This window comes from Castanea sativa, chromosome 2, assembly GCF_040712315.1.
Source record: "Castanea sativa cultivar Marrone di Chiusa Pesio chromosome 2, ASM4071231v1".
Classification (NCBI taxonomy): domain Eukaryota; kingdom Viridiplantae; phylum Streptophyta; class Magnoliopsida; order Fagales; family Fagaceae; genus Castanea; species Castanea sativa.
The window spans coordinates 1,914,699-1,930,669 of record NC_134014.1 but is presented as its reverse complement, the minus strand read 5'-3'; the positions used below and the strand labels follow the sequence as shown (position 1 = coordinate 1,930,669).

General features: G+C 33.9%; 1 protein-coding gene and 2 non-coding genes across 3 annotated transcripts; all 3 read right to left on the bottom strand.

Annotated features, from left to right (window-relative positions):
- Positions 1–1,418: 1,418 nt before the first annotated feature.
- Positions 1,419–1,614, bottom strand: LOC142626566 (U2 spliceosomal RNA). Its single transcript, XR_012842561.1, has one exon. It is a non-coding gene; the product is annotated as a U2 spliceosomal RNA (small nuclear RNA).
- Positions 1,615–5,339: 3,725 nt separating this feature from the next.
- On the bottom strand, positions 5,340–7,230 carry LOC142626248 (scopoletin glucosyltransferase-like). Its single transcript, XM_075800049.1, has one exon. It carries the CDS (start codon positions 6,965–6,967, stop codon positions 5,504–5,506), a length of 1,464 nt encoding a protein of 487 aa, XP_075656164.1. The 5' UTR covers positions 6,968–7,230; the 3' UTR covers positions 5,340–5,503.
- A 5,061-nt stretch (positions 7,231–12,291) lies between these two features.
- LOC142626549 (U2 spliceosomal RNA) lies at positions 12,292–12,487 on the bottom strand. Its single transcript, XR_012842545.1, has one exon. It is a non-coding gene; the product is annotated as a U2 spliceosomal RNA (small nuclear RNA).
- Between the last annotated feature and the right edge of the window lie 3,484 nt (positions 12,488–15,971).

Below are 15,971 nucleotides of genomic sequence, written 5' to 3'. Positions count from 1 at the left end.
ACAACTAAAATTAAGAGATGTGCTTCTATAATAATGATAGGAATGAGACGTTTTTTCAAACCAAATTCAAAGAAGTGCTCCTTAAAAATTTGCAAAGATATAACCAAAAATTAATTTAAAAAATTACATGGTAATTGACTTCTGTCAAGTCGAGTACCATTAAAAAAAAACAAACACCTACTTGGTTTAGTCATTTTGAAAAAAAGACAGTTGTTTAACTTGCCATCTCTCTCCTTCTAATACTAGCATCCACTTTCAATACTACTCACTAATCTCACCTCTCTCTCTCTCTCTCAACATGCCATCTCTCTTCTTCTAATACTAGCATCCCCTTTCAATACTACTCACTAATCTCACCTCTCTTTCTCTCTCTCTCTCAACATGGATCCACTCTCGGCGGTCTGCGACTAACGAACTACACAATTCGAAATGAGCTGGATTGGATCGTCCTATACAACGATGAGTTACGGTTCGGGTTACTCTAGTACCAACCAGCTACACGCTAACTATAGATCAAGTAAAAAATCTACAGATTTACTAGAAGACGTGACCATAAGAAAATATCTTAATGTATTGTATAACTTTTCTTTACTAGCAGATGACATCTCTTTGCCATCATTACAGAAAAAAGAATATCACAACCTCATTAACTAAATGGAAGGATGAGACATGCACGCTTGAAGCTTGCTGGATTCTTGTAATCAGTAAGGTGCTAGCCATACCATACTTTGTAAAAAGATATAGACGCTCGGATTAAAAAAGTACATATCCATGCGTTATGGGGACACCTATTCATGTACTATTGTACTATGAGACCTGTATTGTACCTCAAGTTAAATGAAGCAACAAGAACTAGGGAGTTATACCAAAACACAAATTTTATTAATTCAACATGATAAAGGCAACTAGGCCAGAGACTGTCAACGTTTGCTCTTTCACTCCACACTCTTCCTCTTTTTTTTTTCTTTTTTTTTTTTGAGCAAACACTCTGCCTCTTTTATAATACTAGGAAAGGCTCTGATTAGTCTTCTTGCACGCACAAACTAGTACAATAAAGCTACCCGTTACAACCAGACTTCACATGGTGAGTGAATTAATTGGCTGACACTTCACGTAACTGTTCATGGATCATTTGACATGGTTGGATGCTGCACATGTCAGACGGTTAACAACAAATTAAATTTCAAATACTTGAGCACTAATCAATCAGCATTAACACACAAAGATACCAGAGTCAAAATCAGCTCTACCTTTATTCTACACTTTTAATTCAGCTGTGACTAACATACAAAAAGCAACTGACTGCAGCTTAACGGCTTAGAAAACATGGAGAAATCTTAATGGCTTAGAAAAACATACGAAGATTTGGATCATCCAAATAAATTAAGCAAACATGTGAAGCTTTGTACTAGAATTGGGTGGGGTGCGCCAGGCCCCTGCAGTAGTGCAAAGCGTGGGCGACGCTTGAGAGCCCCAGTAGCAAGCTACTGTGGTAGGCTCTTCCCCTCAAGAAATAAATTTAATATCGTGTGGGCCGTTGACCCACATATCAGATATTAAACTGATAAGAACAGATACTACACTTGATCTTAGCCAAAAGGCCGAGAAAGGTATGAGTGTTTCTGTCACACATGACATCTTTTATTGTCCAACTCGTCCTGCTTCTCCTTTTCTGGAGGCAGTGTGGGACAATACTGCGGTAACCTAGGTACACTTCTTTTTTATCTCATTTTGTATTTCTGGCTGAGATGTCAAATACAAGCTCAAAGTTTAACCAGTTTTGTATTAATAGATTCGATTCTTGTGATTAAGCCTGATTAGGCTATTAAGTCTAAAACAGATCGAAACTTTGGGTATAATAAGTAATTTACGAGATTATCAAAATGATGCTCCGTAAGTGGCTGTCCAGAGAAAAAAAGAAAAAGAAAAAGAATAATAGATGATTTTTTGCAGCATTAAGTGGCAGGAAATGTAGCTTGTTACCATTGCAAGGATGATGGATGCTAATGACAACATTCAATGTGTTACAATTACCAAGATGATTGTGGCAACTGCAGATTCACAATATAGAAATATGGTTTAGATAATGCGAATGTTTTGATTTAAGATTTTAAAAGTAAAAAGAACATTTAAACAATTTCATTTTTTAATTCTAACTAAAATTTTTACTAAGTGGCATAATTGATTAGTTTCGCATCAATAATAGTACAAAATTTACTACATATAAGTCTTACAAATCTATATCTATATATCTATATAATATTTAAAAGTTGAAGTGCAACATTTATTGTTGTTATATTACTTTTGAGCCACATTAGTGTAAAACTTTGATCCATTCAGTCAATTGGGTCCACTTTAGTCCATTCGGTCCATTTAGTATATTCGGTTTTATTTGATCCACTTTGGTTCAATTCAATCGAATTCGGATTTATTCTGCCTATTTTGGCCCCCTTCGGTCCACCTTGGTCTTATTCGGTCTATTCTATACAATTAGGTCTTATTCGTCTATTTGGTCCACTTTGGCTCATTCAGTCCATTCAGATACTTTGGTCCATTCGGTCTTATTCAGTCCATTTGGTCCACTTAGGTTCATTCCTTATACTTCAGTCCACTTCAGTCTTATTCAGTCCAATTAGGTCCATATCGTTTACTTTGGTCAATTTCAATCTCTTTTGATCTATTCAGTCCACTTGGTCCACTTTAGTCTTATTCGGTCTCAATCAATTTAGTCCACTTGGTCTAATTCTGTCAACAACTGTCCATTTGGTTCGCTTCAGTTAAATTCAGTCTTATTCGATTCATTTTGGACTAATTGGGCCGAAAATTTATTCTTTGTAGAATTCATTTTTAGTGTTGGGCTGAATATTTTTTTTTGGGCCAAACTCTTTAGTTTAGAAATAAAAAAATACAAAAAAGTCATTAGAAATTAAAAATATAAACCATAAAAATGCAATAAAAATAATAAATATTTCAAAGATTACCTTCAAATTCAAGTTTTAATGATATAGACATACTTATATTTGGAAAGAAAAAAAATGCTACAATTCTGAGTTTATATAATAATTTAAATTTAATATAACATTTTACATGTGTTCCATGAAATGGGTGGTGCAATTTTTTTTTTTAATATTCTTGATATGTATTATGTATAAATTAGTCAACTGATTATGGTATATTTATAAAGTCTTTTACCTAACATCATCCCTATTTATATAAAATAATATTATAAATTAAGTAATTTAAGTACTCATAGAATGTGTTTGGATTCAAGGCTGCGTTTTGCGTTTCAAGTTTTTTTTTTTTTTTTTTTTTTTTTTCCAAGCCGCAGATGTTGACCAATCTTCCGTGAACAGTGCATCCGTGCACTGTTCACGGACCCACAAATTTCACTTTTCAGCTACTTTTTCATTAAAAATGGGTCCCGCGGTACTATTCACACATTTTAAAATTATTTTGCTACAGTGTTTTCAGTTTTCAGTTTTCAGTTTTCAGCAATAAGTTCTATCCAAACGGACCCATACTTTGAAAGGAGAAGCTATGAATGTGATCCTTCCACTTGAAATTTCCTTGGCTTTCCCCATTGGTGAGCTAAATTGTGTCTTAAAGCCTTTTCTTATTGGTCCATAAATCGTACATAGTGGTATTCTTAATACTAAGGGTCTGTTTGGATAGAACTTATTGCTGAAAACTGAAAACACTGTAGCAAAATAATTTTTAAAGGGGTAAAAAACACTTATTGGTCCATAAATCGTACATAGTGGTATTCTTAATACTAAGGGTCCGTTTGGATAGAACTTATTGCTGAAAACTGAAAACTGAAAACACTGTAGCAAAATAATTTTTAAAGGGGTAAAAAACACTGTTCATTCAAAAAGTTATTGTTCATTGGCCTAAAATCACTGTTCATGGCCAATGAACAGTAACAAACACGCGTTGAAAAAAAAAAAAAAAAAAACGTGGACGTAGCTAAAACGCTGGATCCAAACGTATTCTAAGTGATGTGATTCCAAAATAATAGGACTATAGGATTCCTAAAACTAATCTTAATAAAAAAACTAAAATTAAGAGATGTGTTTCCATAATAATGATAAGAATGAGATGTTTTTTAAAACCAAATTCACAGAAGTGCTCCTTAAAAAATTTGAAAAATATAACCAAAAATTAATTAAAAAAATTTACATGGTAATTGACTTTTATAAGTCAAGTACCATTCAAAAAAAAAAAAAAAGCCCCCTACTTTGTTTAGTCATTTTAAAAAAACGACAGTCATTTAACATGCCATCCCTCCTTCTAATACTAGCATTCATTTTCAATACTACTCACTAACCTCACCTCCCTCTCTCTCTCTCTCCATGGATCCACTCTTGGCGGTCCACGACTACATGATCTGAAACGAGCTGGATCGGATCGTCCGCTACAACTACGAGTTCCAGCTCGGGTTACTCTAGTACCAATCAACTACACGCCAACTATAGATCAAGTAAAAAAATCTAAAGATTTACTAGAAGACATGACCATAAGAAAATATCTTTGATGTATCGTATGACTTTTCTTTACTAGCAGATGAAATATGTGCCTAAAGCTTGGTGGATTCTTGTAATCAGCAAGGTGCTAGCCATACCATACTTCGTAAAAAGATATAAACGCCCACGAATTATAAAAGTTGTATATATCCACGCATTATTGGGACACCTATTTATTTATTATTGCACTATGAGACTTGTATTAATACGAAAACACAAAACTTTATTGATTCAACATAATAAAGGCAACTAGGCAAGAGATTGTCAACGTTTGCTCTTTCACTTCACACCCTTCCCCTTTCATAATTACTAGGAAAGGCTCTGATGAGTCTTCTTGTACAACAATGCTTACAACCAGACTTCACATGGTGAGTACAATAATTTGCTTACACTTAAGATAACTGTTCAATAACTTGTCTCACATTTCAAACAACTCGGATGCTATTGGAATGCATTTACTTTCATAAAGACTCGATGGATGCAGATACACTCTCCATGGATCATTTGACATAGCATTAAATTTCAATTACCTGAGCACTTATCAATCAGCATCCAGAGTCAAAATCAGCTCTACCTTCATTCTACACTATTGATGCGGCTGTCATTAACATACAAAAAGTTTAATGGCTAAGAAAACATACAGAAAATTTGGGTTATCCACATAAAACAAACATGTGAAGCTTTGAACTAGATATGGGTGGGGTGCGCCAGGCCCGAGCTATAGTGCAACGCATGGGCGACACTTTAAATTGAGTATGTGTCAAAAAAATTCCAAACAATTGGATTGTTATTTTTTTGAGAAGAAACATCATGAACTTTCATAAAAAAGAAATCAGCTGAAATTGGCTAAAAGTACATCTGTAAAGAAATAGACTCCATCCACACAATAGAACCTCTAACATGTCTTGCATCTATAGATGCTTCAAAGTTCAAAGACATAAACCGGAAAAAATACACCCCAAAAAAAAAAAAAAAATCAACTAGTTTTTGCTTGCTGCACCAGCAATTCCATGTGACCTCAGTTCTTCGATTAAAGAATTCAAATCAGAGTAAGATGATCCACCTTCTTCAACAGCCTTCTTTGCATTTTTCCCAAGCTCTCTAGCTCTGCTTCTTATTTCCTCTGCTTCTGCCCCAACCATTATTCTAGTCACTGCCTTCTCTATGGCTTCGCTCTTGATGCTATCTCCCACAAATCTGGCCCATTGTTGAGCACCCGCAGCAACTCCAATTCTCAATATTTGGGTTACAAACTTTTCATTGAAGAATTGCTCAGCGGAAACTGGCCATGTAACCATTGGAAGCCCAGCAGAAACTCCTTCCAAGGTAGAATTCCAACCACAATGAGTCACAAATCCTCCAACAGCTTCATGATCAAGAATCATCATCTGGGGTGCCCAACCTCTTATAATTAGACCCTTCCCTTTCACTCTTTGCTCAAACCCATCAGGCAGCCATTCTTCTTTTCCTCCATCATTCTTTTCTTTCCTCACCACCCAAATGAATTGCTGCTCAGAAGCCTCAAGACCTATTGCTATTTCCTTTAGCTGGGAATCACTGAAGTTTGCCATACTTCCAAAACATACATAAACAACTGAATCAGGTTTCTTCGAATTAAGCCATTCAAAACATTCGTGGAAATCAATGGAGGCTTCCTTTCCCCTTTGTGCTTTATCTTCAGTGTCCTGGTTGCATAGTGAAACCGGGCCTATCTGCCAAGCCTTCCGTCCAAGCACCTTCTTGTAAAAGTTTGCATAAGCTGGTTCAAGCGCATAGAAGCTATTGAAAACAGCCCCAAAACTCGTCAGCTCTGCTTCTAGTATTTGTTCAAACATCTTCGTTGCATATGTTTGAACATTTTGTGTAAAAAAATCTGGCAGTTGCTTTCTTGTCAACTTGATCTCATCAGGGAAGTTGGGGATGATAAATGGTTCTGTATCTGATGAAACTTTTTTGTGAGGTTCGTATAGTCTCAGACATTCAGAGGTACACGTAGAGAAAAAACTCATTGAATGCAAAATAAGCCTTGGTATGCCAAACTTTTTAGCAACACCAGTGGTCCAAGCAAACAAAGTGCTGGCCACAAGGCAATCAGGAGCATATTCTTGAATAAGTTTCTCGAGTGGTTGCTCTAGCATGGTAGTAGCCTGATAGAATTTCGTCCGAAGATCAAGTGAAGTAGCCAATTGGTAGCTCTCACATCCTATGGGCAATCCAACCTCAACACAAGGGAAATCGATGACTAGAACATTCATATCTAACCCCATGGTTTTGCTTTTTTCAATGGTTTTGGAGTACAAGGAGGCATTCAGAGGAGTGGTGATTATGCTTATTTTCAAACCACGCAAAGCAAATTGCTTGGCCATGTCTATGGCTGGGATCAGGTGTCCTGAAGCCAGGAATGGTAAGAAAAACAAGTGAAGCTGGCACTTTTCACTATCCATAATGGTGATGAAGAACAGGAAGAAGAGGAAGAAGAAGAAGAAGAAGAAGAAGCAAAACTAACAGATTCTGATCACTTATAGCAACAAGTAGGCTTTCGATTTCTGATTCTGGCCAGTTATAGTAAAATTGGAACTTATAGGTAGGCTTATACTGGGGTTTAATTTTTCCAGAAAGTAAGAATAATGAAGTTAAAGATTGGATCAAAGAGTAACCAAAAAGATAATATGAAAATAATAAAAGAATAAGATTAGGCAAGAGAAGGACAAGGTAACTTGTTTGTTTGTGTGAACCCCAAGTCATGAGCCATTTTGTCTTCGAGTCTTCCCTAACAATCGTAGAAAAATTGGCATTTTCTTCTATTTGTGATGTATTCTCTTATGTCATGCAAATAGCGATGGAAACATCTAAAATTAGGAGCATTTTACTCTGATTTGTGATGCTGGGTAAACTTTGATTCTTTAATCAAATTGGCATCTTAAATGACTTTAAAATTGACCTAAAAATTATTATAATAAAAAAATAGTTTAAAATTGATGTAGAATCATCAATATATATATAAAAGCAGAGACCTCATGCAAGAGAGCATGAGGTTCTGCCAAGTGGCGCTTTACTTTTTTAATCTTTTTTTATTAAGTTTTTTTTAATCATTACCTAATAAATCATAGTAACTTATTTTTACTATTATATAAATTTAGCATTTTTTACCTCTTTTTATTACGTTTTTTTCATTATTACCCAATAGATCATAGTAACTTCTTTTTACTGTCCTGCTATGTGGCACTCTAATATTGTATTTAACCTTTTTTCATTAAGTTTTTTAACCATTACCCAATAGATCATAGTAACTTATTTTTACTGTTATATAAATTTAGCATTTTTTATCTCTTTTTATTAAGTTTTTTTTTTATTGTTACCCAATTGATCATAGTAACTTCTTTTTACTATTAGATAAAATATGAGCTATTCTTGACAATTAGACCCATTAGACCAAAATTAATTCACTATAAAATAAACTACATTTTAAAAGTAGACAAAACCTTATGAAAATCATTGTAACTTCTTTTTACTGTCCTGCTACGTGGCATTCTATATATTTTCTTTTAATGTTTTTAATGTTGTCTCCGTTGGTTTTTTTTTTTTTTTGTTTTTTTTTTTTTTTTTTGTTTCAAGTTTTTACACCTCATCTGTTATTACTGCTCACTCCTCTAACGTTTAAACTTTCCAATATACCATTAATTCATCCCTGCATCTAACCCTTCATTTGCCTACCCCTTGCAATTATCCAAGTTACATTTTAGGCTTTACCATACTTCCAGCCCTGAGTCTTAACAAAAATCTCAACAATTTCTATAATTTTTTTCATCTCTCTTGCCTCTCCTCTTCACTCTGCAACATCACCACCATATCTTCATTACCATCGCCAAACAAATCTACAACTTCACCATCATCCCTTGAGCCAAACTAAAAAAATTTCACAGCAGAAACTAAAAACCCAAAACCCACCATTTAGCCAAATTGAAATCCTAAACCACCTACCACCGCCACCAGATAGCCCAAATCTCCACCATTGTCACCCACGCCACGTTGTCGCCGGTCTGCAAAGGATCCAATCATATCCAATGGCTCTCTCTCCACAGTTTGCACATTTGCCAAAATCATAAATGTATCATCAGAATTGGAGTATTCCTTGTTTTATTTTACCTCGTCGTTTCCTTTGGAATGTTATTTTTAATGTTTTCAACTAGACGGAACTTTTCTTTTTTAATTAATAATAATTTATAATTTTAAGGCATGCAAAATTAATGAAGTTTTCTATGCATGATGAAGGATTGAAGATTTGAAAGTTTTAAGGGATCATCCAAATTTATATGTTGTAATTACTTTTTAACCATTGTGGTTTGTGACTTTCAAATTACTGCATATTGCAAATGGCCATGTTGATATTAGCTTGGGATACTTACAAAAAATAACAGTGTTTTCAAATCTAAACTTGGCAAATTTGGCACTAACTGCACTCATTAGAATTTTAGTTTTAATTTTGAACTTTAATAGGATTTGATTAAACATTGACGTTGAAATAGGAGTGTTTTTTTTTATATTTTAAATTTATTTTTTATTTCTCATTATTTCAATTCAATAATTATAACAAATATATGTATGCAATTTATAATTATTGCTTTTTATGATAAACTCATTATTAATAAAGTTCTATAACAATTATGCTATAATACATGTACAACATTTTTAAAATCATCTTACATAAAACATTATAACATTATCCGTGCATCGCATGGGTAATTTACTAGTTATTATAAAAGAAGAAGAAGAAGAAGTGTTATAGAGTTTGTGCTTGAACCAACCGTGATAGAGGGTGTCTAGCTGTCTGCTGTAGGGGAGAGTATACAAAGAGTTCAATTAAGTAGTTAGAGATACCATTTAATCAAAAGAGCTTAGACTTAATTATGAGTATAGATTCAATTACGTTAATAAAAATAAGAGTATAGATTAAATTACGTTCATTAAAAAAAACGTATCGATTAAATTACGTTCATAAAAAAAATAGTAAAATGCAAAACTCACTCTTTAAGTTTCATTATTTTTCATTTTAGTCCTATAAGTTTAAGTTTTGTCATTTCAGTCCTATAAGTTTTATTTCTTCCCTATTAAGTCATCCGTTAGTGTGTTTATAGTTTATGGCGTTAACTTTTATTTTATTTATATATATATTTCTTAATTTTAGAAAAAAACGTTAATAAAAAAAAAAGACTCCAAAGGCCAAAGGACCAACAACCACCACCTTAAGCACATCGAGTACATACAAAAGGCTCGCACACAGGGAATCATCGCGTCACTTTACCCAACCGGAAACTCTTGCTTGATTATCTCACCGGCAAAGTCTCCTCCTCCAATTCGGTACAATTAAATGATGTCGTTAACCTAAACCCCCCAAAATTCCCCAATTTGCCCCTAAATTTCTCTATTATAGTGTCCGAGCCATTTCCCCCAAATTTCTTTGAATAAAACAACACCCAATTACTTGAACATGATATCGTCGATTTCACAGCGGTGATGGTGACCTCGATGGAGCGGTCATCGAAGGATTGAGAGTTGTTGTTGGAGTGTAAGCAAAGGGATTAAATTATGTAATTTCAATATTTTAATTAAACTATGTTTTCATATATATTTTACTATGTACTGCTGTTTAACGCAAAAGACATTATATGTTTCATTACATAAAACTTATAACATAGAAAATACTTTTAAATAATGGTGTTCTTAAGACTAAGTGATGTGATTCCAAAATAACAGGACTATAGGATTCCTAAAACTAATCTTCTGAAAAAAATAATTAAAAAAAAACACCGAAAATTAAGAGATGTGCTTCCATAATAATGATAGAAATGAGATGCTTTTTCAAACCAAATTCACAGAAGTACTCCTTAAAAAATTTGAAAAATATAACAAAAAATTAATTAAAAAAATTACATGGTAATTGATTTCTATGAAGTCAAGTACCATAAAAAAAACCAAACACCTACTTAGTTTAGCCATTTTTAAAAAACGACAGTCGTTTAACATGACATCTCTCTCCTTCTAATACTTGCATCCATTTTCAATACTACTCACTAATCTCACCTCTCTCTCTCTCTCTCTCTCTCTCTCTCTCTCCATGGATCTGCTCTTGACGGTCCACGACTACATGATCTGAAATGAGCTAGATCGGATCATCCCATACAATGACGAGTTCCGGTTTGGGTTACTCTAGTACCAATCAACTACACGCCAACTATAGATCAAGTCAAAAAATCTAAAAATTTACTAGAAAACATGACCATAAGAAAATATTTTGATGTATTGTATGACTTTTTTTTTACTAGTAGATGACATCTCTTTGCCATCATTACATAAATAAGAACATCACAACCTCATTAACTAAATCGAAGGATGAGATATGCACGCCTGAAGCTTGGTGGATTCTTGTAATCAGTAAGGTGCTAGTCATACCATACTTCGTAAAAAGATATAGATGCTTGAATTAAAAAAGTTGAACATGTTGGGAAAAATTCCATATAACTGTGAATAAATTTCAGCAAACACAGCGGAAGCATAACCATACAAGAACGTAAAGATTTACGTGAAAACCCTTTCTCCTTGAAGGGAAAAACCAAGGGACAAATTCCGAATAATTTCACTATATTAAATAAAGATTACAACACTTAGAGATACAACTTGAAAAAAAAAAAAAAAAAAAAATTTCTTTCTCTTTTCACTCACTGCTCTCTTCCTCATGGTGTATTTCTCACAATTTTCTCTTACTCTCTATTTTTCTTGTCTCTTTTACTTGCTATGACTCACGCAGTCCTTCAAGACTGCACCAGTCCTCACACTATGGGACTTCACCTCTTCAAATGGCCGAATGGCCTCTCCTTTTATTTCTTTATCTTTTCCCTCTTTTCTCCCTTTCACATTCTTCACATCGATTCACAATAAAGGCAAGCCAACTTATCTTGACTTTGCTTCAACCAATTTCTTTTCTTCAGCTCTGCTCAGCGTGTCCAACACGCCTAAGCCAACAAACTCCAATAACTCATGCTGACTTTTGTACATGATGAAGAAAAGATAAGAAACATTAAAGACAAGCTCATTAAATCAGCATGTCTATTACAAGTGGGCTGGACTTAAAGGTGCAGTGCACCCAACAGAACACATCCATGCATTATTGAGACACCTATTCGTGTACTACTGCACTATGAGACTAGTGTTGTACCTCAAGTCAAATGAAGCAACAGGAACTAGGGAGTCATGCGAAAACACAATTTTAATTGATTCAACATGATAAAGGCAACCAGGCAAGAGACCGTCAACGTTTGCTCTTTCACTTCACACTCTTCCCCTTTCTTAATTACTAGGAAAGGCTCTGATGACTCTTCTTGTACAATAATGCATACAACCAGGCTTTACATGGTGAGTACAATTATTGGCTTACACTTCAGGTAACTGTTCAATAACTTGTATAGCATTTCAGACAACTCGGATGCTATTGGAATAATTGCATTTACTTTCATAAAGACTCGAAGGACGCAGATGCACTCTACATGGATCATTTGACATAGTTGGACGCAAAACACATCAAACGGTCAACAATAAATTAAGTTTCAAATACTTGAGCACTTATCAATCAGCATTCTAGAATCAAAATCAGCTCTACCTTCATTCTAAACTTTTGATGTGGCTGTCATTAACATGCAGAGAGATTAATGGCTACAGAAAATTTTGGCCATCCACACAAAGCAAACATGTGAAGCTTTTGAACTAGAATTGGGTGGGGTGCGCCAGGCCCGAGCTATAGTGCAACGCCTGGGCGACGCTTAAGAGCCCCAGTAGCAAGCTACTGTGGTGGGCTCTTCCCCTCAAGAAATAAATTTAATATCGTGTGGGCCGATGACCCACATATCAGATATTAAACTGATAAGAACAGATACTACACTTGATCTTAGCCAAAAGGCCGAGAAAGGTATGAGTGTTTCTGTCACACATACCATCTTTTAATGCCCAACTCATCTTGGTTTTCTTCTTCTGGAGGCAGTGTGGGACAATACTGCGGTAACCTATATACGCTTCTTTTTTACATCTAATTTTTTTTATTTCTGGCTGAGATTTCAAATACAAGCTCAAAGTTAAACCAGTTTTGTATTAACAGATTCGATTCTTGTCATTGAGCCTGATTAGGCTATTGAGTCTAAAACAGATCAAAAATTTGTGTATAATAAATAATTTACGAGATCATCAAAATGATGCAGCGTACTGTCCAGAGAGAGAGAGAGGAAAAAAATAATAATAATAGAGAAATTTTTGCAGAATTAGTGGCAGGAAATGTAGCCTGTTACCATTGTAAGGATGATGGATGCTAATGTCAACTTTCAATATGCAACGATTCCCAAGATGACTGTGGCTTCTGCAGGTTCAGGACGCATTTGGTATCACAACTTAATCAATAGTTTTCAGTTTTTAAATAACATTACATGTATTTTTACACTTTTTTACTCACACACATTTTCAAAAAATATAAACGTTACTAGAATAACATTACCAAACAGACCCTTAATATAGAAACATTATGGTTTAGAGTTAATTTATACATGACACAAGGTACACTCTTCTTTAATCAAATAATAATATCTTTTAAATAAAGCATTTTATGAATGTTTTCATTTAAAATTTTTAAAGTAAAAAGACCATTTAAAGTTTTAAACTATATCATTTTTTAACTAAAATTTTTATAGAGTGACATAATCGATTAGTTTCACATTAACAACAATACCAATTTTACTACATATAAGTCTTACAAATCTATATTTATATAATATCTAAAAGTTGAAGCATAGTATATATTGTTGCTACTCTACTTTGGTTCATTCAGTCAATTGGGTCTACTTTAGTCCGTTCGGTCCACTTTGGTTAATTCAGTCAATTCAGTCCAATTCAGTCTATTAGTTTCACTTTTCTCCGGCCAATTCAGTTTTGTTCAGTCCATTTTATTCAATTTCGGTCCATTCATTTGGTCCACTTTGATCTTATTTGGTAAATTGGTCTATTTCGGTCCATTTAGTCCAATTCGATCTTACTCAGTCCATTCAATCCAATTCGGTCTTATTGGTCCAATTCAGTCTTATTCAGTCCACTTTGGTCCGTTCCATTTACTTAGGTCCATTCGGTCTTATTCCGACCATTCGATCCAACTCTGTCTTATTGGTCCATTTAGTCCATTCCGTCTGCTTAGGTGTATTTGGTCACATTCTGTCCACTTCAGTCCAATTCGGTCTATTGGTTCACTTCAGTCCCATTCGATCCACTTCAGTCTTTTTGGTCCATTTGGTAGACTTCGGTCCACTTTGGTATTATTCAGTTCAATATGGTCATGTTTGGTCCGCTTAGGTCGATTCAGTCTACTTGGTCTAATTCGGTCCACATCTGTTCATTTAGTTTACTTTGGTCCAATTTGGTCTTATTCGGTCCATTTTGGACTAATTGTGTCTTAAATGTATTCTTTTTGTAGGTTGATTTTTTAGTTTTGGGTTGATTTTTTTCCACAAATTTTTTGGGGCCAAACTCTTTAGTTTTGGGCTAAAAATTAGGCATTAGAAATTAGAGATAGGGTCCATAAAACGAAATAAAAGTAATAAATATTTCAAAGATTATCTTAAAATTCAAGTTTCAATAATATAGGCATTATACTTTTATTTGGAAAAAAATGCTACAATTATAAACTATATAACAATTTAGACTTAATGTAACATGTTACATGTTGGAATGAGGGTGTACATTTTTTTTTAATATTCTTGATTTATTCAAGTTAGTCAACTGATTATGGAATATTTAACAAGCCTTTTTAATAACATCATCTTCATTTATATATATACCACTATGTATTGTTGTTGAACGCAAAATACATTATATGTTCCATTACATAGAACTTATAAAAATAGAATATACTTTTAAATAACACATGCACTATTTAACCTACAAATTTTACATTATATTCTTATCAAATAATTATATTACATTTTCTCATAGTTTGTGTAGGTTTGCAACTAGCATGGATGAAAATGAAAAACATTCTTAAAGCATTTAGAAAGGGAAATAGTTGATCCTTTATTTTTCTACAAATAAACAAAATATATAAAATCATATAACATCTTCAAATTAGGGATGACAATGGGGTGGGATGAGGCCGAAGGATGAGGTCTCCACCCCCGCCTTGCATGGTTTTGTCTTACCCCATCCTCGCCCTGTCCTACACAGCGGGGAAAATTTCCTTGCCCCATCCCCACCCCTTGGGGCTTCACAAACCCCTGCCCCGCGTTGCAAAACTTTACTTTGTATTAATATGTCACACCTTGCTACATAGCTATTAAATTTTTTAAAAAACTTGTTTCATTAATATAAATATATATATTAAATTACAATTAAATTATCAAAATAATTTTTAATAAGGGCTGAATAATATTATCCATAGTGTTTAACAAGATAATATCACAAAAAATAAAAATAAAATCTTAATATTCATGCATTTAAATACTTAGTAATACAAACTAAGTTTTTAATACTAATAGAGCGGGGCTGGGCTAAAAAGCCTAAACCCATCCCCACCCCGCCCGAATGTGTAGGAAAAAAAAATCTTGCTCTGTTCCTGCTCTGCCACCTTTGCAGGGCAGGAAAAAACTCTCACGGGGTGGGATGGGTCAAGGCAAGGAAGGGAGAAATTGTCGGGCCTACTTGAGATTTTGTGGGTTCAAAGGCCGAAAGAAGTAGTTATTGGAACCCACCCGTACCCTTTTTTTTTTTTTTATTATTATTATTTTTTTTATAGTTGACTTCAATGCAACCATTAGTGAGGACAAAGCCTATAGTAGCAGTTGGCAAAAATAATAAAGGAGAAGTACTCATCTTTGTTTAGACTGAGTTTATTGATGTTTAGGATCCTCTTATAGCTGAAGCCAAAGCAAAACTCATTTTTGTAGAAATATCAGAGGCTTTAAGAATATAAATACACAAACTTTGAAACGATATGTTTATTGCGCACATTATTGCTAGAGCAAAATTGTGTCTTAAAACCTTTTCTGATTGGTCCATAAATCATATATATTGAAATTTTGTCAAAAATGAACTTGAAAAGGTCTTACAATTTTGGCTTAAACAGTAGACTTGGCAAATAAATCGGTTGGTCATGTTTTGGTTTAACCCAGTATGGTACAAGTCAAATTGAGTACGTGTCAAAAAAAATTTGGACCATTGGATTGTTATTTGTACACTCTTACTCTGTCTTTTATACGTAAATCCTTAAGTTTATAATTCAATAATCATTAATTCAATAATTCCATTAAAAGAGAGACAAATATATACACACACATACATCTTATGCATATTTATAAAGCTATTTACTCGATCTCACACATTTTTGAACCACCTCTAACAAAGGGATAAATAGACAATTTTGAAAGA